The sequence below is a fragment of the Oncorhynchus kisutch genome, linkage group LG19 (assembly GCF_002021735.2).
Source record: "Oncorhynchus kisutch isolate 150728-3 linkage group LG19, Okis_V2, whole genome shotgun sequence".
NCBI classification, from domain to species: Eukaryota; Metazoa; Chordata; class Actinopteri; order Salmoniformes; family Salmonidae; genus Oncorhynchus; species Oncorhynchus kisutch.
In genome coordinates, this window is record NC_034192.2 from 13256541 (window position 1) to 13280813 (window position 24273).

The 24273-nt window shown below is 45.3% G+C and overlaps 1 protein-coding gene across 4 annotated transcripts in view; it reads left to right on the forward strand.

Moving 5' to 3' along the window:
- The window catches only part of LOC109879106 (dedicator of cytokinesis protein 4), a 152026-nt gene that overhangs the window by 97686 nt on the left and 30067 nt on the right, over window positions 1-24273 (forward strand). For 2 of the 4 annotated variants that reach the window (XM_031797455.1, XM_031797458.1), the window contains exons 21-39: window positions 2631-2712; window positions 3067-3237; window positions 11367-11559; window positions 11920-12056; window positions 12735-12869; window positions 17442-17540; window positions 17875-17969; window positions 18106-18181; window positions 18293-18393; window positions 18497-18555; window positions 18721-18869; window positions 19054-19139; window positions 19759-19785; window positions 20100-20256; window positions 20749-20842; window positions 20967-21115; window positions 21763-21849; window positions 21980-22084; window positions 22480-22621. In XM_031797455.1, the coding sequence (XP_031653315.1) occupies window positions 2631-2712; window positions 3067-3237; window positions 11367-11559; window positions 11920-12056; window positions 12735-12869; window positions 17442-17540; window positions 17875-17969; window positions 18106-18181; window positions 18293-18393; window positions 18497-18555; window positions 18721-18869; window positions 19054-19139; window positions 19759-19785; window positions 20100-20256; window positions 20749-20842; window positions 20967-21115; window positions 21763-21849; window positions 21980-22084; window positions 22480-22621 (2144 nt within the window). The remainder of the gene's footprint in view (window positions 1-2630; window positions 2713-3066; window positions 3238-11366; window positions 11560-11919; window positions 12057-12734; window positions 12870-17441; window positions 17541-17874; window positions 17970-18105; window positions 18182-18292; window positions 18394-18496; window positions 18556-18720; window positions 18870-19053; window positions 19140-19758; window positions 19786-20099; window positions 20257-20748; window positions 20843-20966; window positions 21116-21762; window positions 21850-21979; window positions 22085-22479; window positions 22622-24273) is intronic. The other 2 variants (XM_031797456.1, XM_031797459.1) reach the window with 1 other exon arrangement.

Below are 24273 nucleotides of genomic sequence, written 5' to 3' on the forward strand. Positions count from 1 at the left end.
TTTCTGCATCACACGACTGTTCTTCTTTGTGATCGGAACACCTCAAACTTCCAATCTTCCTCTGTCCAGTGTCTGTGTTCTTTTGTCCATCTTAATGATTTATTTTTATTGGCCAGTCTGAGATATGGCTTTTTCTTTGCAACTCTGCCTAGAAGGCCAGCATCCCGGAGTCGCCTCTTCACTGTTGATGTTGAGACTCGGTTTTTGCGGGTACTATTTAATGAAGCTGAGGACTTGTGAGGCGTCTGTTTCTCAAACTAGACACTAATGTACTTGTCCTCTTGCTCAGTTGTGCACCGGGGCCTCCCACTCCTCTTTCTATTCTGGTTAGGGCCAGTTTGCGCTGTTATGTGACGGGAGTAGTACACAGCGTTGTGCGAGATCTTCAGTTTCTTGGCAATTTCGCGCATGGAATAGCCTTAATTTCTCAGAACAAGAATAGACTGACGAGTTTCAGAAGAAAGGTCTTTGTTTCTGGCCATTTTGAGCCTATAATCGAACCCACAAATGCTGATGCCCCAGATACTCAACTAGTCTAAATAAGGTCAGTTTTATTGCTTCTTTAATCAGTACAACAGTTTTCAGCTGTGCTAACATAATTGCAAAAGGGTTTCCTAATGATCAATTAGTATTTTACAGTGATAAACTTAGATTAGCTAACACAGCGTGCCAATGGAACACAGGAGTGCTGATAATGGGCCTCTGTACGCCTATGTAGATATTCCATAAAAAATCTGCCATTTTATAGCTACAATAGTCATTTACAAAATTAACCATGTCTACACTGTATTGCTGATCAATTTGATGTTATTTTAATTGACAAAAATTGTGAACGGTAGTGTATATGCAAAGGTATGTGGACACCCCTTCAAATTAGTGTATATGGCTGTTTGAGCCACACCCGTTGCTGACAGGTGTATAAAATCGAGCACACAGCCATGCAATCTCCATAGACAAACATTGGCAGTAGAATGGCCTTACCGAAGAACTCAGTGACTTTCAATGTGGCACCGTCATAGGATGCCACCTTTCCAACAAGTCAGTTCGTCAAATTTCTGCCCTGCTATAGCTGCCCGGTGAAATGTAAGTGCTGTTATTGTGAAGTGGAAACGTTTAGGAGCAACAATTGCTCAGCTGTGACGTGGTAGGCCACACAAGCTCACAGAATGTGAGTGCTGAAGCCGTAGCGCGTAAAAAATCGTCTGTCCTCAGTTGCAACTGTTCGTTGGGAGCTTCATGAAATGGGTTTCCATGGACAAGCAGCCACACAAGCCTAAGATCACCATCCACAATGCCAAGCGTCGGCTGGAATGGTGTAAAGCTCACTGCCATTGGATTCTGGAGCAGTGGAAACGTGTTCTCTGAAGTGATGAATCACACTTCACTATCTCGCAGTCTGACAGACGAATCTAGGTTTGGCGGATGCCAGGAGAACGCCAACTGTCCGACTGCATTGTGCCAACTGTAAAGTGTGGTGGATGAGGAATAATGGTCTGGAGCTGTTTTACATGGTTTGGGCTAGGCTCCTTAGTTCGAGTGAAGGGAAATCTTAATGCTACAACACACAATGACATTCTAGACAATTCTGCGCTTACAACTTTGTGGCAACAGTTTGGTGAAGGCCCTTTCCTGTTTCAGCATGACAATGCCCCCATGCACAAAAGGAGGTCCATGTAGATATCGTTGTAGAAAACTTGACTGGCTTACATAGAGCCTTGACCTCAACCCCATCGAACACCTTTGGGATGAATTGGAATGCTGACTGCGAGCCAGGCCTAATCGCCCAACATCAATGCCCGACCTCACTAATGCTCTTGTGGCTGAATGGAAGCAAGCCTTCGCAGCAATGTTCTGACATCTAGTGGAAAGCCTTCCCAGAAGAGTGGAGGCTGTTTGCGCGGCAAAAGGCGGGACCAACTCCATATTAATGCTCATGATTTTGGAATGAGCGGGTGTCCACATACTTTTGACCATGTAATGTACCAATTCAGTCCCAGAAATAACATTGTGCACTTTATTAGCTGGTTATGTCCAACAAAATGGTGTCTGTCTCTTCAGTACGCTATGTACCCATGGGAAAACCAATCAACGTGCGATCACGTTCCCAATCACAGCAAAGCAGGCGAAACATCTCCCACACAGATGTTCATTCTGTGCAAATGACTGTGCTCTCTCCACCATTTTCCCTTGTACTCCTACTGTCTCTTATGATGTTGTTCAATTATCTGTAAGTGTGTGCTCTCAAACCTGGCCGCTAGTGTTAATACACTACACAGTGTGAATCTGCAATATTGTTATCACACCATTGCACTGCCACACACAGACGTTTTCTAAACCAACCCTTGTGTTCCGTTTCTTTTGTTGCATGAACAGAACACAATCGAAGGTTGTTCAGCCCTAGACGTTGTTTATTAACACCATCGTCATATATTTTTAACAATGTGGGTGTATCATACGCAGAGATTTTACATGCACTGTCAAGCGTTTACTCATGCTACACCAAGGCGTCCTTTGTGTGTTGCGCCTCTGCGATATGTCGGTGGGTTCTTGGGGTTGTTGGTGCGAAATGCATTGTGATCGCAGGGAAAGGTCGAGGTCAGTAGTTGATGCTAGACGTGTGTCTTTCGCAGGGACCTGATCAAAGTACTGAAGTGGTACGTGGATCGCATCATAGACGCTGAGCACCAGGATCACATTCAGCAGGTCCTCAATGTGAGTGTGTGCTCCTGAACGCACGCACAGACACACACACACACACACACACATCCTCTTCAGCATGTGTTGAGGATATCTCCGTATCATTCATTAGTCTTTTTTCGCCACCTCTCTCTCATATTGTTGCTGCATGCAGTTTCAAAAAAAAGTGGAAATGCTACATCTTGGGTGTTCAACATTTCCATTACAAGTTACTTTTAATGGCCTAGTAGCACACTTAATTGCAGGGACCCACATCAACGACACTAATATGTTTTCCTATTATGTTTTAAGACCAGTGTTGTCTAGCATTATGGTGGATGAGTGATGTTATCAGTGAGTAACTGTGTGTTACTTTATGCCCCCCCCCAGGCCACTGAGTACATCTTTAAGTACATCATCCAGTCCCGGCGTCTCTTCGCCCTCGCCACCGGGGGTCAGAGCGAGGAGGAGTTCCGTTGCTGCGTCCACGAGCTGTTCATGTCCATCCGCTTCTTCCTGTCCCAGGAGAACAAGATCACCAGCCCCATCACGCAGACACAGGTGTGTCGGTGTGTGTGTTTTTCTGACTCTGTGTGTGTGTGTGCACGCACGTGACATTGACACAGTGGCTTGACGCAGTGCAGACATGAAACATGCCCCACATGATTGATAGAGAGCACAGAGGTTATCAACATTGCATCCTGGTCTGTCTTGCTTTATATGCCATGGGCAATAACAGCAAGAAGGCAGGCTTCTCTGTGCGTGTGCGTGTGCGTGCGTGTTATGTTTCAAGCAATAAGCAATCCCACTTAATTCAGTTTGATTTGTAAGAAAATGTTTAATTGAATTTCACGCAGATTATAAACCCTGGAGATACTTTGTAATTCATATTTCATACTTTGTCTTGGGGGGCTGCACAGCACAAAACCAGGCTGAACTGCTCTCCAGGAAGACTAAAACAAAGCTGCTAAACACACCCACAAATAATCTGAATTACACACAGTGTAGCGTGTGTGTCTGTGTGTCTCTGTCTTCAGCTGATGTCTTTGTTTGTACAGACACACACGGTAGTATGAGGGTGTGTGTGTGTGCTTATGTGCTTATTATACACCAGAGACCTGCTTGTCCTCCTTCCCCCAAATCCTCGAGATCCTAATCTACAGTAATACATTATGTGTGAGTGTCCCTGCTCTCTCTAGTAATCGTCTCTCTCCAGTGGCTCTCTGTTGGCCTCCAGCCTGTCTCTCCCTTGGGCCCTCCACAGATAATGTGTGGGTCTAATTCAAGGTTGCACACTAAGATATAAGCCACTGGTTTGTGTGCGTGTGTGTGTGGTTGTGTGTGTTTACTGCACACTTCGCTGTGTAAACTCCCACAGCAGCCCACCCTAATGAACCCAACTGATAATGACCTGGCCCGTCAGTCTGTCTGTTCACCCTGTTGCGTGAGTGACCATTCACTCTGGCTCTCACTCTCTGCTGGAGATCCTTACCACACACTGCACTGTTATTTTCACCTTGTGTGGGTTGTTATCACGCCCTGGTGTCATCATGCTGCTCCACCTGTCCTCCCTTCCAGTACCGCCATGAAATCATTTTAACTAGACAAAGAACAGTAACAGTAACCATGCACAGTAACAGTGTGCACCTCTTAGCACAATCTAGTTAAACAAATGGCTGATTGCTGATCTATTGTAATCTTGATCTACAACCGAACACAACAACGGCTATAGGAGAATGCAGGTCAAGCCACTCCTAATCCATGTTAATATTGTTAATGACTGGTATACGCCCACACCATTCCAACATAGAATAGCTGCTTTTTTAAACATACTGAACTACCATTTTCTAGAAGGAAAACTATTTTACTCATATTGTAATTAATTGTAGGTCATATTTCATAGCAACCTGGAAACACTGGACAGTTACTTATAAAGGTAGACTGTGTAACTGCTCAATGCACCATTATACAATTTTTCATTCTTAAAAACAAATTATGAGTAACATATTTGGACACAGAAGTGCCATTTCTTATCGAGCTCTACAGCTTCCGTTACAAAAAGAAAACCTGTGAAATGACGTCAACACATGCTGGAGGAGTTACTGGCTAGCTAAAGTGTCTAGCTTAGCTAACAAACTAGCTATGTCGAGTGCAGCGCTCACGACCAGAACGACACATCGATGAACCACCAAAGGCACACCCTGTTTCTGTTTGAAAAATGAGAAAGAGGAGGAGTTGGACTGTTTTTCGTGCTCAACGTAGACCGTTAAAGCTCATTTCCAGCATTTCTACACATTTTGCCATGGCTTATGACACGTTCATATGCCATCTGGTGGGTTATAACACAACACAATGTGGATTAAGTCCAGGGGTAGGAATGCTTTCTGAAGGCACTGTAGGTTAGAGATGAGGGATATCAAGATATATTATACTGTAGTGGAATTGTGTTTCTGTACAGGCATAGAATAGACGTTCTGCTGTGTGTGTTGGGGGTCCTAGACTGTATCGGTTGAAGCATTGGTTATGATTGGTTTGATTTCTCATGGGCCACATTTACTGAATAAACAGTAGCCTATTTGTTAGTGTAACTGTTGATCACTTTAGGTATAAGCCTTCACTAGATAAGTGTGTTCTACAGCTAAACGGTATATGGTTTGAGTAACATGTTCTAATAAGGCACATACTGACTATAAAGTAGCCTATGTGTTAACCGTGAGTCACTTTCGGTAGAAACCTGTACTACATACTGCTAGATAGCTACTGTGCCTTGCAAAAGTATTCATCCTCCTTGACGTTTTTCCTATTTTGTTGCATTACAACCTGTAATTTAAATGGATTTTTATTTGGATTTCATTCAATGGACATACACAAAATAGTCAAAATTGGTGAAGTAATATTAATTAATTTATATTACGGAAAAGTATTCACCCCCTTTGCTATGAAGCCCCTAACTAAGATCTGTTGCAACCAATCACCTTCAGAAGTCACAAAATTAATTAGATTGCACACAGGTGGACTTTATTTAAGTGTCACATGATCTTTTTCATTTTCATTTCACCTTTATTTAACCAGGTAGGCTAGTTGAGAACAAGTTCTCATTTGCAACTGCGACCTGGCCAAGATAAAGCATAGCAGTGTGAGCATACAACAAAGAGTTACACATGGAGTAAACAATTAACAAGTCAATAACACAGTAGAAAACGAAGGGGGGGTCTATATACAATGTGTGCAAAAGGCATGAGGAGGTAGGCAAATAATTACAATTTTGCAGATTAACACTGGAGTGATAAATGATCAGATGGTCATGTACAGGTAGAGATATTGGTGTGCAGAAGAGCAGAAAAGTAAATAAATAAAAACAGTAAGGGGATGAGGTAGGTGAAAAGGGTGGGCTATTTACCAATAGACTATGTACAGCTGCAGCGATCGGTTAGCTGCTCAGATAGCTGATGTTTGAAGTTGGTGAGGGAGATAAAAGTCTCCAACTTCAGCGATTTTTGCAATTCGTTCCAGTCACAGGCAGCAGAGTACTGGAACGAAAGGCGGCCAAATGAGGTGTTGGCTTTAGGGATGATCAGTGAGATACACCTGCTGGAGCGCGTGCTACGGATGGGTGTTGCCATCGTGACCAGTGAGCTGAGATAAGGCGGAGCTTTACCTAGCATAGACTTGTAGATGACCTGGAGCCAGTGGGTCTGGCGACGAATATGTAGCGAGGGCCAGCCGACTAGAGCATACAAGTCGCAGTGGTGGGTAGTATAAGGTGCTTTAGTGACAAAACGGATGGCACTGTGATAGACTGCATCCAGTTTGCTGAGTAGAGTGTTGGAAGCCATTTTGTAGATGACATCGCCGAAGTCGAGGATCGGTAGGATAGTCAGTTTTACTAGGGTAAGCTTGGCGGCTTGAGTGAAGGAGGCTTTGTTGCGGAATAGAAAGCCGACTCTTGATTTGATTTTCGATTGGAGATGTTTGATATGAGTCTGGAAGGAGAGTTTGCAGTCTAGCCAGACACCTAGGTACTTATAGACGTCCACATATTCTAGGTCGGAACCATCCAGGGTGGTGATGCTAGTCGGGCATGCAGGTGCAGGCAGCGACCGGTTGAAAAGCATGCATTTGGTTTTACTAGCGTTTAAGAGCAGTTGGAGGCCACGGAAGGAGTGTTGTATGGCATTAAAGCTTGTTTGGAGGTTAGATAGCACAGTGTCCAAGGACGGGCCGAAAGTATATAGAATGGTGTCGTCTGCGTAGAGGTGGATCAGGGAATCGCCCGCAGCAAGAGCAACATCATTGATATACACAGAGAAAAGAGTCGGCCCGAGAATTGAACCCTGTGGCACCCCCATAGAGACTGCCAGAGGACCGGACAGCATGCCCTCCGATTTGACACACTGAACTCTGTCTGCAAAGTAATTGGTGAACCAGGCAAGGCAGTCATCCGAAAAACCGAGGCTACTGAGTCTGCCGATAAGAATATGGTGATTGACAGAGTCGAAAGCCTTGGCAAGGTCGATGAAGACGGCTGCACAGTACTGTCTTTTATCGATGGCGGTTATGATGTCGTTTAGTACCTTGAGTGTGGCTGAGGTGCACCCATGACCGGCTCGGAAACCAGATTGCACAGTGGAGAAGGTACGGTGGGATTCGAGATGGTCAGTGACCTGTTTGTTGACTTGGCTTTCGAAGACCTTAGATAGGCAGGGCAGGATGGATATAGGTCTGTAACAGTTTGGGTCCAGGGTGTCTCCCCCTTTGAAGAGGGGGATGACTGCGGCAGCTTTCCAATCCTTGGGGATCTCAGACGAGATGAAAGAGAGGTTGAACAGGCTGGTAATAGGGGTTGCGACAATGGTGGCAGATAGTTTCAGAAATAGAGGGTCCAGATTGTCAAGCCCAGCTGATTTGTACGGGTCCAGGTTTTGCAGCTCTTTCAGAACATCTGCTATCTGGATTTGGGTAAAGGAGAACCTGGAGAGGCTTGGGCGAGGAGCTGCGGGGGGGGCGGAGCTGTTGGCCGAGGTTGAAGTAGCCAGGCGGAAGGCATGGCCAGCCGTTGAGAAATGCTTATTGAAGTTTTCGATAATCATGGATTTATCAGTGGTGACCGTGTTACCTAGCCTCAGTGCAGTGGGCAGCTGGGAGGAGGTGCTCTTGTTCTCCATGGACTTCACAGTGTCCCAGAACTTTTTGGAGTTGGAGCTACAGGATGCAAACTTCTGCCTGAAGAAGCTGGCCTTAGCTTTCCTGACTGACTGCGTGTATTGGTTCCGGACTTCCCTGAACAGTTGCATATCACGGGGACTATTCGATGCTATTGCAGTCCGCCACAGGATGTTTTTGTGCTGGTCGAGGGCAGTCAGGTCTGGGGTGAACCAAGGGCTGTATCTGTTCTTAGTTCTGCATTTTTTGAACGGAGCATGCTTATCTAAAATGGTGAGGAAGTTACTTTTAAAGAATGACCAGGCATCCTCAACTGACGGGATGAGGTCAATGTCCTTCCAGGATACCCGGGCCAGGTCGATTAGAAAGGCCTGCTCACAGAAGTGTTTTAGGGAGCGTTTGACAGTGATGAGGGGTGGTCGTTTGACTGCGGCTCCGTAGCGGATACAGGCAATGAGGCAGTGATCGCTGAGATCCTGGTTGAAGACAGCGGAGGTGTATTTGGAGGGCCAGTTGGTCAGGATGACGTCTATGAGGGTGCCCTTGTTTACAGAGTTGGGGTTGTACCTGGTGGGTTCCTTGATGATTTGTGTGAGATTGAGGGCATCTAGCTTAGATTGTAGGACTGGCGGGGTGTTAAGCATATCCCAGTTTAGGTCACCTAACAGAACAAACTCTGAAGCTAGATGGGGGGCGATCAATTCACAAATGGTGTCCAGGGCACAGCTGGGAGCTGAGGGGGGTCGGTAGCAGGCGGCAACCGTGAGAGACTTATTTCTGGAGAGAGTAATTTTCAAAATTAGTAGTTCGAACTGTTTGGGTATGGACCTGGAAAGTATGACATTACTTTGCAGGCCATCTCTGCAGTAAACTGCAACTCCTCCCCCTTTGGCAGTTCTATCTTGACGGAAGATGTTATAGTTGGGTATGGAAATCTCTGAATTTTTGGTGGCCTTCCTGAGCCAGGATTCAGACACAGCAAGGACATCAGGGTTAGCAGAGTGTGCTAAAGCAGTGAGTAAGACAAACTTAGGGAGGAGGCTTCTGATGTTGACATGCATGAAACCAAGGCTTTTTCGAACACAGAAGTCAACAAATGAGGGTGCCTGGGGACATGCAGGGCCTGGGTTTACCTCCACATCACCCGCGGAACAGAGAAGGAGTAGTATGAGGGTGCGGCTAAAGGCTATCAAAACTGGTCGTCTAGAGCGTTGGGGACAGAGAATAAGAGGAGCAGGTTTCTGGGCATGGTAGAATATATTCAGGGCATAATGCGCAGACAGGGGTATGGTGGGGTGCGGGTACAGCGGAGGTAAGCCCAGGCACTGGGTGATGATGAGAGAGGTTGTATCTCTGGACATGCTGGTAGTAATGGGTGAGGTCACCGCATGTGTGGGAGGTGGGACAAAGGAGTTATCAGGGGTATGAAGAGTGGAACTAGGGGCTCCATTGTGAACTAAAACAATGATAACTAACCTGAACAACAGTATACAAGGCATATTGACATTTGAGAGAGACATACAGCGAGGCATACAGTAATCACAGGTGTTGAATTGGGAAAGCTAGCTAAAACAGTAGGTGAGACAACAGCTAATCAGCTAGCACAACAACAGCAGGTAAAATGGCGTAGACTAGGCAACGGGGCCAACAGATAAAACAAACAAGCAGAATGGAGTACCGTGATTTATGGACAGTCCAGCGTGCATCAGCTATGTAGCCAAGAGATCAGTGTCCAGGGGGCAGTGGTGGATGGGGAAGGGAAGCTGGACTGGCGAGTGTTATCCAGGTTAAAAAAACGAACAATGACTAAATAGCTTGTAGCTAGTTAGCTGGTTAGCTTCTGGAGGTTCTTGAGTGTGTTCTGAAAATAAATAAAAAATAATAGCGATTCCGTATCACATTGGGTGAGGCAGGTTTCCGGAAGGTATAAACAAATTAAAAGTCAAAAGAGATAGAAAGTAAATATGGGTCCGGTGGGCGTTTGGGACGCGGCGATTCAGGCGGTTAGCAGGCCTGTGCTAACAAGCTAACAGTTTGTAGGCCCGGGCTAGACAAGGTAGCAGTTAGCGGACCGGAGCTGGACAAGCTAGCAGTTAGCAGGCCGAATTAGCAAGCAGGGAGATAGCGAGGGCTAGAGAGTTAGCCTTTGGGGGACGTCGCGATGAGGTGAGTCTGTTTATTCCTCTTCATGCGGTGACATCGATAGACCGGTCGTGGGCCCGGGTATTGTAGCTCAGGAGTATGCTACGGTGGTAGCGCAGGCCGGGCTAGCTTCAAGCTAAGTGGGTGGAAACGCTAGCCAGGGGTAATCATCCAGGGTTGCGGTTGCGGTTGTGAAGATCCAGCGTATTTGGAAGCTTAGGTTTAGCAAAATGTTTTTAAAGGGATAGCTATGTAAAAAACGAAAAATATGTAAAAAACGAAAAATAAACAAAATATAAACAAAATATACAGGGACACGACACGACAGGACGACTTACTGCTACGCCATCTTGGATCTTTGCAGCCGCAATCTCAGTATATATACACCTGTTCTGAAAGGCCCCAGAGTCTGCAACACCACTAAGCAATGGGCACCACCAAGCAAGCAACACCATGAAGATCAAGGAGCTCTCCAAACAGGTCAGGGACATCCCACAGAGCACCATAACCCTGAAGGAGCTGCAAAGCTCCACAGCGGAGATTTGAGTATCTGTCCATAGGACCACTTTAAGCCGAACATGCCTACAGAGCTAGGCTTTACGGAAGAGTGGCCAGAAAAAAATCCATTGCTGTTCGCCAAAAGGCATGTGGGAAACTCCCAAAACATATGAAAGGAGGTACTCTGGTTAGATGAGACTAAATTGAGCTTTTTGGCCATCAAGAAAAATGCTATGGTGCAAATCCAACACATCTCATCACCCCGAGAACCCCATGGAAGCATGGTGGAGGCAGCATCATGCTGTGGGGATGTTTTTCATCGGCAGGGACTGGGAAACTGGTCAGAATTGAAGGAATGATGGTTGGCGCTAAATACAGGGAAATTCTTGCAGGAAACCTGTTTCAGTCTTCCAGAGATTTGAGACTGGGACAGAGGTTCACCTTCCAGCAGGACAATGACGCTAAGCATACTGCTAAAGCAACACTTGAGTGGTTTAAGGGGAAACATTTAAATGTCTTGGAATGGCCTAGTCAAAGCCCACACCTCAACCCAATTGAGAATCTGTGGAATGACTTAAAGACACCAGTAGAGCCCATCTAACTTGAAGGATCTGGAGCAGCTCTGCCTTGAAGAATGGGCAAAAATCCCAGTGGCTAGACGTGCCAAGCTTATAGAGACATATCCCAAGAGACTTGCAGCTGTAATTGCTGCAAAATGTATTATGCACGCTCAAGTTTTCAGTTTTTTTGTCTCATTTCTTGTTTGTTTCACAATAAAAAATATTGTGCATCTTCAAAGTGGTAGGCATCTATTTATTTCCAAAAATGTCAAAGGGGGGTGATACTGTATATTTATACACTGTCTGTTTATGTCTGTGTATACCAAGGCGGTGTTCCTGAGGACGTTCCCTGCGGTGTACGGGGAGCTGCTGAAGATCTTCACTGTGAGGGAGGTGGCAGGCTTCGTCAGGGAGACGCTGGGCAGCCTGCCTGCCACCGCTCGCGCTGAGTGCCCCCTGGAAGCCGTCAAGCTACATTGCATCGCCAAGACCGTGGAGAGCCAGCTGTACACCAACACAGGTAGGAAAGCACGCACGCACACACAATATTTAATTTACACAACACTCAGAAGCAAACATTTGGGGGTTATGTACGCACACACACAACCACACATATCGCACACACATGATTATGCACAATTGCTAGTAATTACATACCTACACAGGCGCACTTGCCAGTTAATTGTAGTTAATGATAATTATATACTCACACAAATAGCTGTGGTAACATTTTATTAGCTGCTTGCTCAGAGGCAAGGCTAGGGGTTAAAATCACACCCAAGAGAGGGATAAAAATAGAAAAACAGGTGTTTGAACAGAACATACATGCTAGTATTTTTGTGTGTGTGTGTGTTTTCATGTTCAAGTGTGTGTATTCCAGAGTCGAGGTGTATCCTGCTCCCGGTGGTGTTGCGTCTGTTGCAGGCCCACATGCAGGAGCAGAGAGACCTGGTGATGTGTGCCCGTATCCTCACCAGCATGCTCTCTCTCGTCAGGAAGTACGACTCTACCGCCACCGTGAGTACAGCCACAGCAGAGCACCATGGGTAGTGTGGTCTTTTAGACTGCCACCTCGCGGTTAATCATGGACAGACTACAAATTGTGCAAGATTTGAGGTTCTGGGTTCATCGAGATTACCTAGCTTACTGTTAATGGCTCAAAAACTGTATTGTTCCCTTGGATATTTGATAACAACAATGTGTATTGTGATCTGAACACAGCTTTGTTTGTTTGCGTGGCGTATTAAAACAAACTAGCAAAACCTGCCAGACTGATAATAGTCCAGTAAATCAAGTAACAAAGTAAACAGATAGTTAGGTGCCAGAACAAATAAACAATCCAATCCTGATCCATCAATGAAACGTGAAAGTGTGGATGTGGCAGTTTGTCCCTGTGTTAAGTCTCGTCCTGACCTTGACATGGTGCTGGCCTGTTTAGCTGAGAAGCAGCTAGTCACATGCACACGCACGCACACATACACACAGACTGCTGTGAACATGGCTGAGATGAAGTGACAGCAGGAGCAGCCAGTCTGACACACAAACACACACACTAATGTGTGTCCAATTTGTTTAAGTATTGGCTAGTGGTCTATCTTTTTGTGTTCCGTATGTATTCATACTGTCTGTATAGGTGGTAATGATCATGATTATGTACCTGTGTGAAACTTAATGTGAACTTGTGTGTGTCCCTAGGAGCCGGTGGTTTCTGAGGAGGTGGATCTGATAGTGGACAGTCTGCTAGTTGTCCTGATGAGGACCATCCTTGAGATCACGAACAGACCACAAGCAGCCGGGACCAATATGAGACTGCAGTTCCAGGACATCACGGTCTGTGTGTGTGTGTGTGTGTGTGACTGCTAGTCATTTGAAATATAGTGTGAGGTTTTAAGGTCAATGATTGAAACTGCATTTGTGGTCAAAGAGAGCTGTACTTCTGTCCTGCTCTTAACCACAGCCGAGTTCAGAGAGAACCATTCTCTTACATTTCCATTTGACATTTTTCCAAATGTCAAACCACCTAAAAAAGTAGAAAATAACCACTTTATTTCTCTCCCAGCCTGTTCTGACTGTAGTATTTACAGGTCTTCCATCGAGGTACATGGTCTTCCATCTCTCTCATTGTTATATAGTATACGTGGCCAGTGTCCCAGATGTTAAAAGCAGTTTTTCTCTCTCTGTCTCTGTCTCTCTCAATTCAATTCATTTCAATTCAAGGGGCTTTATTGGCATGGGAAACATGTGTTAACATTGCCAAAGCAAGTGAGGTAGATAATATACAAAAGTGAAATAAACAATAAATATTAACAGTAAACATTACACATACAGAACTTTCAAAACAATAAAGACATTACAAATGTCATATTATATATATATACAGTGTTGTAACAATGTACTTTCAATGGTTAAAGTACACAAGGGAAAATAAATAAGCATAAATATGGGTTGTATTTACAATGGTGTTTGTTCTTCACTGGTTGCCCTTTTCTTGTGGCAACAGGTCACAAATCTTGCTGCTGTGATGGCACACTGTGGAATTTCACCCAGTAGATATGGGAGTTTATCAAAATTGGATTTGTTTTCGAATTCTTTGTGGATCTGTGTAATCTGAGGGAAATATGTGTCTCTAATATGGTCATACATTGGGCAGGAGGTTAGGAAGTGCAGCTCAGTTTCCACCTCATTTTGTGGGAAGTAAGCACATGGCTTGTCTTTTGAGAGCCATGTCTGCCTACGGCGGCCTTTCTCAATAGCAAGGCTATGCTCACTAAGTCTGTACATAGTCAAAGCCTTCCTTAAGTTTGGGTCAATCACAGTGGTCAGGTATTCTGCCACTGTGTACTCTCTGTTTAAGGCCAAATAGCATTCTAGTTTGCTCTGTTTTTTTGTTAATTCTTTCCAATGTGTCAAGTAATTATCTTTTTGTTTTCTCATGATTTGGTTGGGTCTAATTGTGCTGTTGTCCTAGGGCTCTGTGGGGTGTGTTTGTTGTATCTCTCTTTCTGTCTCTGTCTGTCTGTCTGTCTGTCAATTCAATTCGCTTTATTGGCATGACGTAACAATGTACATATTGCCAAAGCTTATTTTGGATATTTACAATATAAAGTAAATAAAAATGAGAATCAAATTGTCCACAGGACAACAGTAACAACAATAACCAAGTGTCAAAATAACCATACTTATAACTATAAGCATACAGTAGAGGACATGTGCAGGTTGGTTGGTCTGTCAGACATTGTCCCTCATCGTATGGCAGGCAGCAATGTAGTGCGCTGTCAACCCACAGCTCTCTGCGTCCTCCCCCAACAGGACGGGTAGCCTATCCTCATCAGAGAGGTCTTTGAAACATTGAATAAGGGTGTCAAATTTGGGAAAATGACACTCTCTAATTGTTTTATATTTTTGACATTTTGCCAGGAAATGCAGCTCCGTCTCAGGTTCTGCTGTTGTGCAGTGGTTGCACAGCCTTTCCTCTACAGGGAGCCAGGGCCCGACGTCCACAAGTGGGGGTTGTGCTTACAGCCCAACACCATGCAGGATGTTTGGCATTTGCCAGAGAACACCAAGATTGGCAAATTCGCCACTGGCGCCCTGTGCTCTTCACAGATGAAAGCAGGTTCACACTGAGCACATGTGACAGACGTGACCGAGTCTGGAGACGCCGTGGAGAACATTCTACTGCCTGCAACATCCTCCAGCATGACCGGTTTGGCGGTGGGTCAGTCATGGTGTGGGTTGGAATTTCTTTGGGGGGCCGCACAGCCCTCCATGTGCTCGCCAGAGGTAGCCTGATTGCCATTAGGTACCGAGATGAGATTCTCAGACCCCTTAGAGACCATATGCTGGTGTGGTTGGCCCTGGGTTCCTCCTAATGCAAGACAATGCTAGACCTCATGTGGCTGGAGTGTGTCAGCAGTTCCTGCAAGAGGAAGGCATTGATGCTATGGACTGGCCCGCCCGTTCCCCAGACCTGAATCCAATTGAGCACATCTGGGACATCATGTCTCGCGCCATCCACCAACAGACTGTCCAGGAGTTGGCGATCCTGAGATCCCTCAGGAGACCATCCGCCTCCTCATCAGGAGCATGCCCAGGCGTTGTAGGGAAGTCATACAGGCACGTGGAGGCCACACACACACTACTGAGCCTCATTTTGACTTGTTTTAAGGACATTTCATCGAAGTTGGATCAGCCTGTAGTGTGGTTTTCCACTTTAATCTTTAGTGTGACTCCAAAACCAGACCTCCATGGGTTGATAAATTTGATTTCCATTGATCAGTTTTGTGTGATTTTGATGTCAGCACATTCAACTATGTAAATAAAAAAGTATTTAATAAGAATATTTCATTCATTCAGATCTAGGATGTGTTATTTTAGTGTTCCCTTAATTTTTTTTGAGCAGTGTATTTTGTACCAATTGAGAACTTTGGTCTAATTCCCTGAGATCTGGATCTTCTCTGGAAAATCATTATTTTAGTCTTTTTGGGGTTTACTGCCAGGGCCCCAGGTCTGGCAGTACTGCTCTAGCAGGTCCAGGCTCTGCTGTAGGCCATGTGCTGTGGGTAACAGCAGGCATAGGTCATCTGCGAAGAGTAGGCATTTAACTTCTGAATTGTGGAGACTAACACCAGGGGCTGAGGATTTTTCTAGAATAGTGGCCAATTCGTGAATGTAAATATTGAAGATTGCAGGGCTCAGATTGCAACCCTGGCGAAGGCCCCACCCCTGGTTAAAGAATTCTGTTCTTTTCTTACCAATTTTAATGCTGCACGTATTGCCAGTATACATTGATTTAATTATGTCATATGTTTTACCCCCTACACCACTTTCAATAACTTTGTAGAACAGTCCTGTATGTCAAATGTAATCAAATGCTTTTTGGAAGTCGATAAAGCAAGCATATATTTTGGTATTGTTTTGGTGGACATGTTTATCTATCAGGGTGTAAATATGATCAGTTGTGCGACGTTTTGGTATGAATCCAATTTGGCTTTTACTCAAGAAATTGTGCTTACTAAGGAAGATTAGAACTCTTACATTGATAATACTACAGAAAACCTTCCCCAGGTTACGGTTCACACAAATGCCTCTGTAATTGTTAGGGTCAAATTTGTCTCCGTTCTTAAAGATTGGGGTTATGAGTCCTTGATTCCAGATGTCAGGCAAATAACCTACACTCAGGATCAAATTAAACAGTTTTAATATAGCCAATTGAAATTTTGCGCATTTGAGCATATAATTTAGGATGCCATCAGGTCCGCATGCCTTTTTAAATTTGAGAGCTTGAAATTTTTTATAGAGCTCCTGGTCAGTAATGGGGGAGTCCAGTGGATTTTGATTGTCCTTTATAGCTTTTTCTTATCCAGTCAACTTCTCCTGAATGTGGCGTTCTGCGTTTGTGTCAATTTGAGCGGTGTTGTAGAGTGTTTTAAAATTCACCATTATTTAGGTCTCTGCTTTTGGTTGGATAGCGTTATAAGTTTATTCCTTATCATTTTACAATCTGCATCAAACCAGTTGTCATCTGTGGTCTTTTTTTGTTTTGTATTTTATCAATTTCAATTGTGCTTCTTTTGCCGTTTGCCTGACTATATAGTTGATGTTTTTTACTGCTAGATTGATGCCTTCTTTACAGTGAGTGAATGTGGAATCCAGAAAGTTATCTAAGAGTGTTTGGATATTTTGGTTACCGGTTACTTTCTGGTATTCTTCTGTGCTGCTTTGGGCCCATCTGTATGAATTTCTGATGTTGTACAGCTTACTGGGCTGTGAATGTCTGGTTGTTTCCATGTCTGTTCTTTTGAGGAACAACGTAATTTGGCTGTGATCAGACAGTGAATGAGCTGAGAGAGAAAGGGTCGATGTCTGTGATCATATAGTCAACTGTACTGTGGCCAAGAGGTGAGCAGTAGGTGAATCTCCCCAAAGAGTCCCCCCCCCTGTAAACCTACCGTTGACAAAGCACAGACCCAGGCTTCTACAGAGCTGCAACAGATCCCTTCCGTTTTTGTTGACGGTGCTGTCACTGTTGTTTCTACGGGGGAGATGAAGACAGTTAGAGACACTATGGCCTGTAATAAAGCTGTCCCCTCGTGTGCTCGTTAGATCAGGTAGTGTTCCTGTGCACGCATTTGTGTGATGAGCACATTTCCCTGGGTCCGCATGGAAATGGCACGTCTCTTCCTCAAGGGTGGGGAAGATCTCCTCTGAGTAATATGGGGATTCTGAGGGGGGGGGGGATATATATTGCGCAAAGGAACACATATTTTTCTATCAGTACTAGTTATTTTTTAAATTTTAACCAAATGTGGTATTTGCCAATTTTGAGAGGATCATTTAGATGTTGTAGTTCGGATTTGTACCAAATGATCAGTGTCTCTCTGTCTATCTCTCTGTCTACAGGGGGAGTTTGTGGCGTGCCTGCTGGCTCTCCTCAGACAGATGAGTGATAAACATTACCAGCAGCTCCTGCAGGCCTTCACCAGCAAGGATGACCTGAGGGTAAGGCTACACACTCACACACACCACTCAGCAGAACCTGACTGATGACTCCGCTTGTGTGTCATAGTCAGGAGCAGGAGTGTGTGTGCGTAATGAGGAACAGTCATGCCAGGGTTTGAGGAAGAGGTGCGATGGAGATATAGGAATGCGGAAAGGAGGAAATGGGGTCACTAAGTTCACAGTAATGGGAAGGAATACCATGAACACTATGGATATCATGAATGCACTCCCACTCTGAATACATTACTTTCTCCATTCATAGTTTGGTGATGTGCTGAATGGCAATTGCTGCTAAACCAAGTAAATGTAGTGTGCTCCTTCTTCTGTTTTTCAGGACTTCCTCTTGCAGATTTTCACCGTGTTCCGCATTCTGATTCGGCCAGAGATGTTCCTGAAAGATTGGACTGTCATGCGGTTGGTCACCAACAAGTAAACCACTTATCCCACATATTTGATTCAAAATGATGTCCCTCCATAGTTACTCATTATTAGCTGACACCTGCTTATAGTTTGGTTTATCGACATGATCTTGTTGTTGTCCACCCCCCCCCCCCCCCCCCCTCAGTGTCATCATAACAACAGTCCTGTACCTCTCTGATCCTCTGAGGAAGAACTTCCTCAATGACAAGTTTGACTACAAGGTAAGAGCTGCAAACATCCACTTTGTCTTTCTTTGTTTAACAAAAACAAAACAACGTGAAGGAAGCATGTTATCGACATGCTGTGAAGTGGTTTTAATGAGTCTTCCGTAGGTGTGGGACTCGTACTTCTATCTGTCCGTCATCTTCATCAACCAGCCCTGTCTTCAACTGGAGTCCTTCTCTCCGTCCAAGAAGAAGAGGGTACTGGAGAAGTAAGTCTCCAAAACATTCTACATGCACTACCTTTCTCCACTTTTCACATGCTGGCTTCGGCGCTGTTCTGACCTGGCGCCTGTGTGTTTTCTCGTTGTACAGGTATGGGGACATGAGGGTGATGATGGGTTGTGAGATCTTCAGCATGTGGCAGAACTTAGGTACGATGCAGCCACAGTCTCATTCTCTTTCTGTGTCACTTCTTCTTTGGATTCTTGCTCGTCTCTCAGAGGAACGTAGTTGATCTCTCTCCCTCTCCTGCTCTCTCCATCTCTCAATTCTCTCTCTCCTGCTCGCTCCATCTCTCCCTCCCGCTCTCTCTCCAGGTGAGCACAAGTTGAACTTCATCCCGGCGATGATAGGTCCGTTCCTGGAGGTGACCCTGGTTCCCCAGCCTGACCTGAGGAATGTCATGATCCCTATTTTCCATGACATGATGGACTGGGAGCAGAGGAGGAGTGGAAACTTCAAACAGGTAATGGCCAGAGCCGTCTGTATTTATGCAGTTCATATAGCTCTGGTACTGGGACGAGCACTACCACCCCCTGGTGGCACTTTATGTATATTGCAGTTCCACCAGACTGTTACCGACTGTACCCGATGGTGGCATCCGTGTATTGATCTAGATTGATTACATAATCAATCCGTTCTCTCGTCAGGTGGAGGCCAAGCTGATCGACAAACTGGACGGTCTGATGTCAGAAGGCAAAGGAGACGAGACGTACAGAGAGCTCTTCAACAGCATGTGAGTCCGAGGGAAGGCGCATGTGGTCACGCCGTACTGCAAACGTCAGTGGCCGGATCAGTTTGTCTGTGTGTTGTATTGAGTGAGGTAAGAGGACTCGTGACGGGATGGAGGGATGTATGTGGGGTGGGAAAAGAGACGGGTTCTGGAGTTCTCCAGACAAGCACCTCCTCTCATATCCATAGTCCTTCACGCCTCCTCTCTGAGATCTCCTTGTCCGTGTGCTCAGGTTGGTCCCTTCACCTTGCACGCTTTGTGCTGTAGTGTGTGTGTGTGTGAGTGTTTGTTTTTTGTTGGTCTGTGCGATGTTCATTTAATTCTCTTATCGCACTGCAAGCCCATACGTCCTAGTCCCACTTTTTGTCAGACATCAATTGGGCCGTTTATGAATGTAACGCTTAGTGCCACCACATTGCTCTTTTACATGTGCGGTCTGGATATAGCTTATTTCCGTGGATTGGTCAAGTTTTCCCTAACAGACACTTTATAGCTGTATATCGTCTTTTTGTTTCACTCCTTATCTACCTGACTGACATCACTAACCCTGAACTAACTTGTGTGAGTGTGTGCTGATATTATTAATCTATTAATTTGTTTTGCCATTGCTTTCCCGGAGTAGAATCCCTCTGTTTGGTCCGTACCCTAGGTAAGACACTCCAATGCTCTACACACCGTGTGTTGTCCTTCTGTTAGGGGTGTCCTTTACTGCTGGGGGACGGGACAACATGATGGACAAGCAGGTTGAAGACTTTATTTCTCTCCTCTCTGTCTTTTTCTCTGCTTTCTCTCCTTCTTTGTTTCTCTCTTCTCTCTCTCTTCTCTCTCTCTCGCTCACTTCTTTCTTCTGTGTCTTTCTCTCTCTCCTCTTTCTCGCTCGCTTCTTTCTTCTGTGTCTATTTCTCTCTCTTCTCTCTCTCTCTCTCCTCTCTCTCGCGCTCCCTTTCTCTCTCGCTATTCCAGTCTGTTGAAGAAGATTGAGAGGGAGACGTGGAGGGAGAGTGGCGTCTCTCTCATCGCCACCGTCACGCGTCTGATGGAGAGGCTGCTGGACTACAGGGACTGCGTGAAGCTGGGGGAGGTGGATGGGAAGAAGATTGGCTGCACCGTCAGTCTGCTGGTCAGTGACAGTCTCTCTCCGTCCGGTGGCCCTTGAACAGATTCAGTCGCTGCTCTCCTGTCACCATAGAAATCCCATTTGATTAGTTTCTAGCCTCTTGTCCCGTTGAACTATTGTGTTAAGAGAGCAGGACCGGGGCTGGGTTTCTGTTCCTTTCCCAGTTGTGATAAAGTTGCTACGATGATCGTGTTTTTTAGACCAGGGCTCAACGAGTTCACAGCCCCCCCCCCCGCCCCCCACACATACAACACAACATGTTCTGTGTTGTCTTTGTAACCATGCCAACCTGGGGGATTTATTATTTTGTTGCGTGTTGTCTTTCAGTCCTGCAGGTTTATCTTATATAACGGACCGAAGCACTAGAGCCTGAAAGCACCAGTTTATGTGGGCAGATAGCACTGAGTTCATTGCTGCTCAGCGGCTGATAAACATTAGTGCACTTTGCTCTCTCTCTCTGTCTCTCGCCGTCTCCCCATGGTTGCCTGTCTCTAGAATTTCTACAAAACTGAGTTGAACAAGGAGGAGATGTACATCCGCTATATCCACAAGCTGTACGAACTGCACCTGAAAGCACAGAATTACACAGGTACACTGTAAAACATGACCAGGAAATGAAGCCGTGTATGTGTGTGTTTTAAGTGTGTGGCTGTTCCCGGGGCTCAAGGGTTTGGCATAACCATGACTATGTGGTGTTGTTGTGTGTTGTGCAGAGGCCTCCTACACTCTTCTGTTGTATGACGAGCTGTTGGAGTGGTCCGAAAGGCCCCTCAGAGAGTTCCTCAACTACCCCATGCAGAGCGAGTGGCAGAGGAAGGAGTACCTCCATCTTACCATTGTACAGAACTTTGACAGGGGGAAGGTGGGATCTCTCTCTCTCTAGCCCTTTCTTTCACTCTCTTTGTCATACTTTATCGCTTCTTCGTTCTTTCTGTCTCTCGCTCTCTTTTTCATTATCTCTATTGTTGTCTCTTCCCCCCTCCTACTCTCTCTCTCTTTATTAACAATTACCCTGGGACAGTGTCATAAGAAAAAGCCAATATTATTCGAATGCTCTGCTCAGCATCTCCCAACACATTATTCCTCTGCTGAATCATTCAACATGTCCTCCACCATTATTCTTTGAAAGATTTCCCTGTGAGTTCATGACCAAAGCCATCTGCTAGCTGCCGCTGCCTTGGGATTAAAACGCTGCAGGAAAGGACAGCTTTCATTTCATTAGCATGTTGGCTGGGTGCTGCACCTCCATTGTGACGGCAGGTCCGCCCTGACAGTTGGCCCGGTTATTGTTAGTACACTACCGCCACCCAGTGGCCAACACTCATACCGCAGCCAGTCTCCAATGCGGGCCATTTGACATGGTTTTACTAGTATCTTAATATTCTAAAGAGGCTCCCTTTTCCTTGAATCCTTATCCTGCTCACGCGAGAGAGATGAAAAGGTGAAAAGCGCATTCCCAATTGAGATGTGACCATTGTCAATGTGATAATGTGCTCTGGTTTCCTCAAGTGTTGGGAGAACGGGATCATTCTGTGCAGAGAGCTGGCGGACCAGTACGAGTCTTACTACGACTACAGGAACCTCAGCAAGATGAGGGTGAGTTACTGTAGACCTCCTCAGTATGTCTCCATGCTGACTGATCCCTGACCAGTTCTCTGTTTAGTCTCTGGGTGGGATGATGATATAACCTAATAGTGTTCCGTAAACCGATGTTTCCCGTTGACAGATGATGGAGGCATCACTGTACGAGAAGATCATGGACCAGCAGAGACTGGAGCCAGAGTTCTTTAGGGTCGGCTTCTATGGCAAGAAGTTCCCCTTCTTCCTAAGGGTACCGCTCTGTTTTACCACGAGTTGTTTTGTTGAAGAAAGGACATTTTAAGAGGCCGTAGAACTGCTCATACAGGAGTTTGCCCTACAATTTCCATCTGCACTCCTAAGCAAGTTGCTAGTGAAGTATATTGTCAATCTGTTAGTTTCCCTCAAAAGGACTTGGAACTATGCCTTCATAACCAACGTAACGCAAAAGCAACCTCATATACATTGTTAGCATGTGTTTATTATATTTACAAAATGAATCACAAATCCTTTTTTGAAGTTCCAGAATTAGGTTTGACCTCCTAGATACTGTGACTGTTGCAGATACTCTAACTGTCCACTAGATGTCACGCTCACCCCTGTGCTGTCTCACTTCTGCCTCCGATGGCGTCTCTGCCTCATCTGCAGAACAAGGAGTTTGTGTGCCGTGGCCATGACTACGAGAGGCTGGAGGCCTTCCAGCAGCGCATGCTGAATGAGTTCCCCCACGCCATCGCCATGCAGCACGTCAACCAGCCTGACCAGACCATCTACCAGGCCGAGGCTCAGTGTATCCTTTATTGACTAAGTGCATTATACACTGCACACACACCTTAAACCTAACCCTTTTACACTCGTGGGAATTGGCCTATGTGGATAGGGCTTAATTGATACGTTTCTTACGGAAATAATATGGAAAACGTGCGTATAACCATGGTAGAAATGAAACGCGAACAGGGGATTATGGGAAAATGATTAGACTAAAGGTGAGCACACAACAGTTCACCTGACAAGACTGAATCCAAACCATTACACTGTAGATTTTATGTGCATTTCACATTTACTGTACATTTTGCCGCGCTTGCTACGAAATCTGAAAATACTCTGGATACATTCAGTAACATGATAAGAATATTAGTGGAAAATGTGAGGTAGGTGCAGACAAACAAATGACAAGGGTTTGAGTGAGAGGTCAAACTGGTGTCTCCAAGTGGTCACACTGGTGTCTCCAAGTGGTCAAACTGGTGTCTCCAAGTGGTCAAACTGGTGTCTCCAAGTGGTCACACTGGTGTCTCCAAGTGGTCAAACTGGTGTCTCCAAGTGGTCAAACTGGTGTCTCCAAGTGGTCACACTGGTGTCTCCAAGTGGTCACACTGGTGTCTCCAAGTGGTCACACTGGTGTCTCCAAGTGGTCACACTGGTGTCTCCAAGTGGTCACACTGGTGTCTCCAAGTGGTGTCAACGCTCATTTATGACTCAAAGAAGAGTCTTCAAATATAAGTTGTTTTTTTTCTCCTAGCTGTGCCGTTTAGGAACCAGAGCAAGCCCACTTGTAGTTGTTTGGATTGGAACGCAGCCCTGCATCCCCGCCATCCATCCCCGGGCGTAATTTGACAGCTTTGTTCTATTGCCAACATGATTAGCTTTCACAAGGCAATTTGAAGAAGCAGATCGTCATTTTGGTGGCGTAGAATGGAGTCACCAGTGCCTTCGGATGCAAGGTCCGCGGCAACTCTTCTTCACAATGAAACAAAGGCTCGTTCTGTTCAGAACGACACCCATGTCATATTTGTACTGTACATCAAACATAGTGATCATAAACGTTGAGACTGTCATACTTCATGGGTTTTATGACATGGACTCACAGGTGTTTTGGCTCGTTTGTATGACATTAAAGTGGTGTTTATTCGAAGCCTCAACGTGTCATCTTTAAAAAATACTTTGAGTCCTCTTTATTTACAGCATTTCTCTCACGCCGACAACCAAAACATTAGCAAAAGGTGCCCAATTAGCAGGGGGGATAGGGGCAAACGTCTCGTCGCGCGTGGTGCTCAAGTTCAGAACGGTTGTCAGTCAAAACCCTTACAAGCGCTCTGATGTCAGTGCCCAAATCGGCCATTTTCAACCCTTATACGGGCATAAGGGTAATGGGTTAAGCTGACTTGAACCATTACCTTAATGCCTAACTCTTGCGCCTAAAATATCCTTTTTCCTTGTGGGGACTGGCAAAATGTCCCCACTTGTCAAAATGTTCCTTGTTTTACTATCCTTGTGAGGATGGTCCCCACAAGGATAGTAAAACCACACACACACACACACAGTGGTGCACTGCATCCCACATGTCTAGAAGGCCTAAATAATATGAATGAGATATTATACCAGACTGATAATTCCTTATGAATAAGGATATCAATATGAGTCATAATGGGAGTGTTTCCGAGC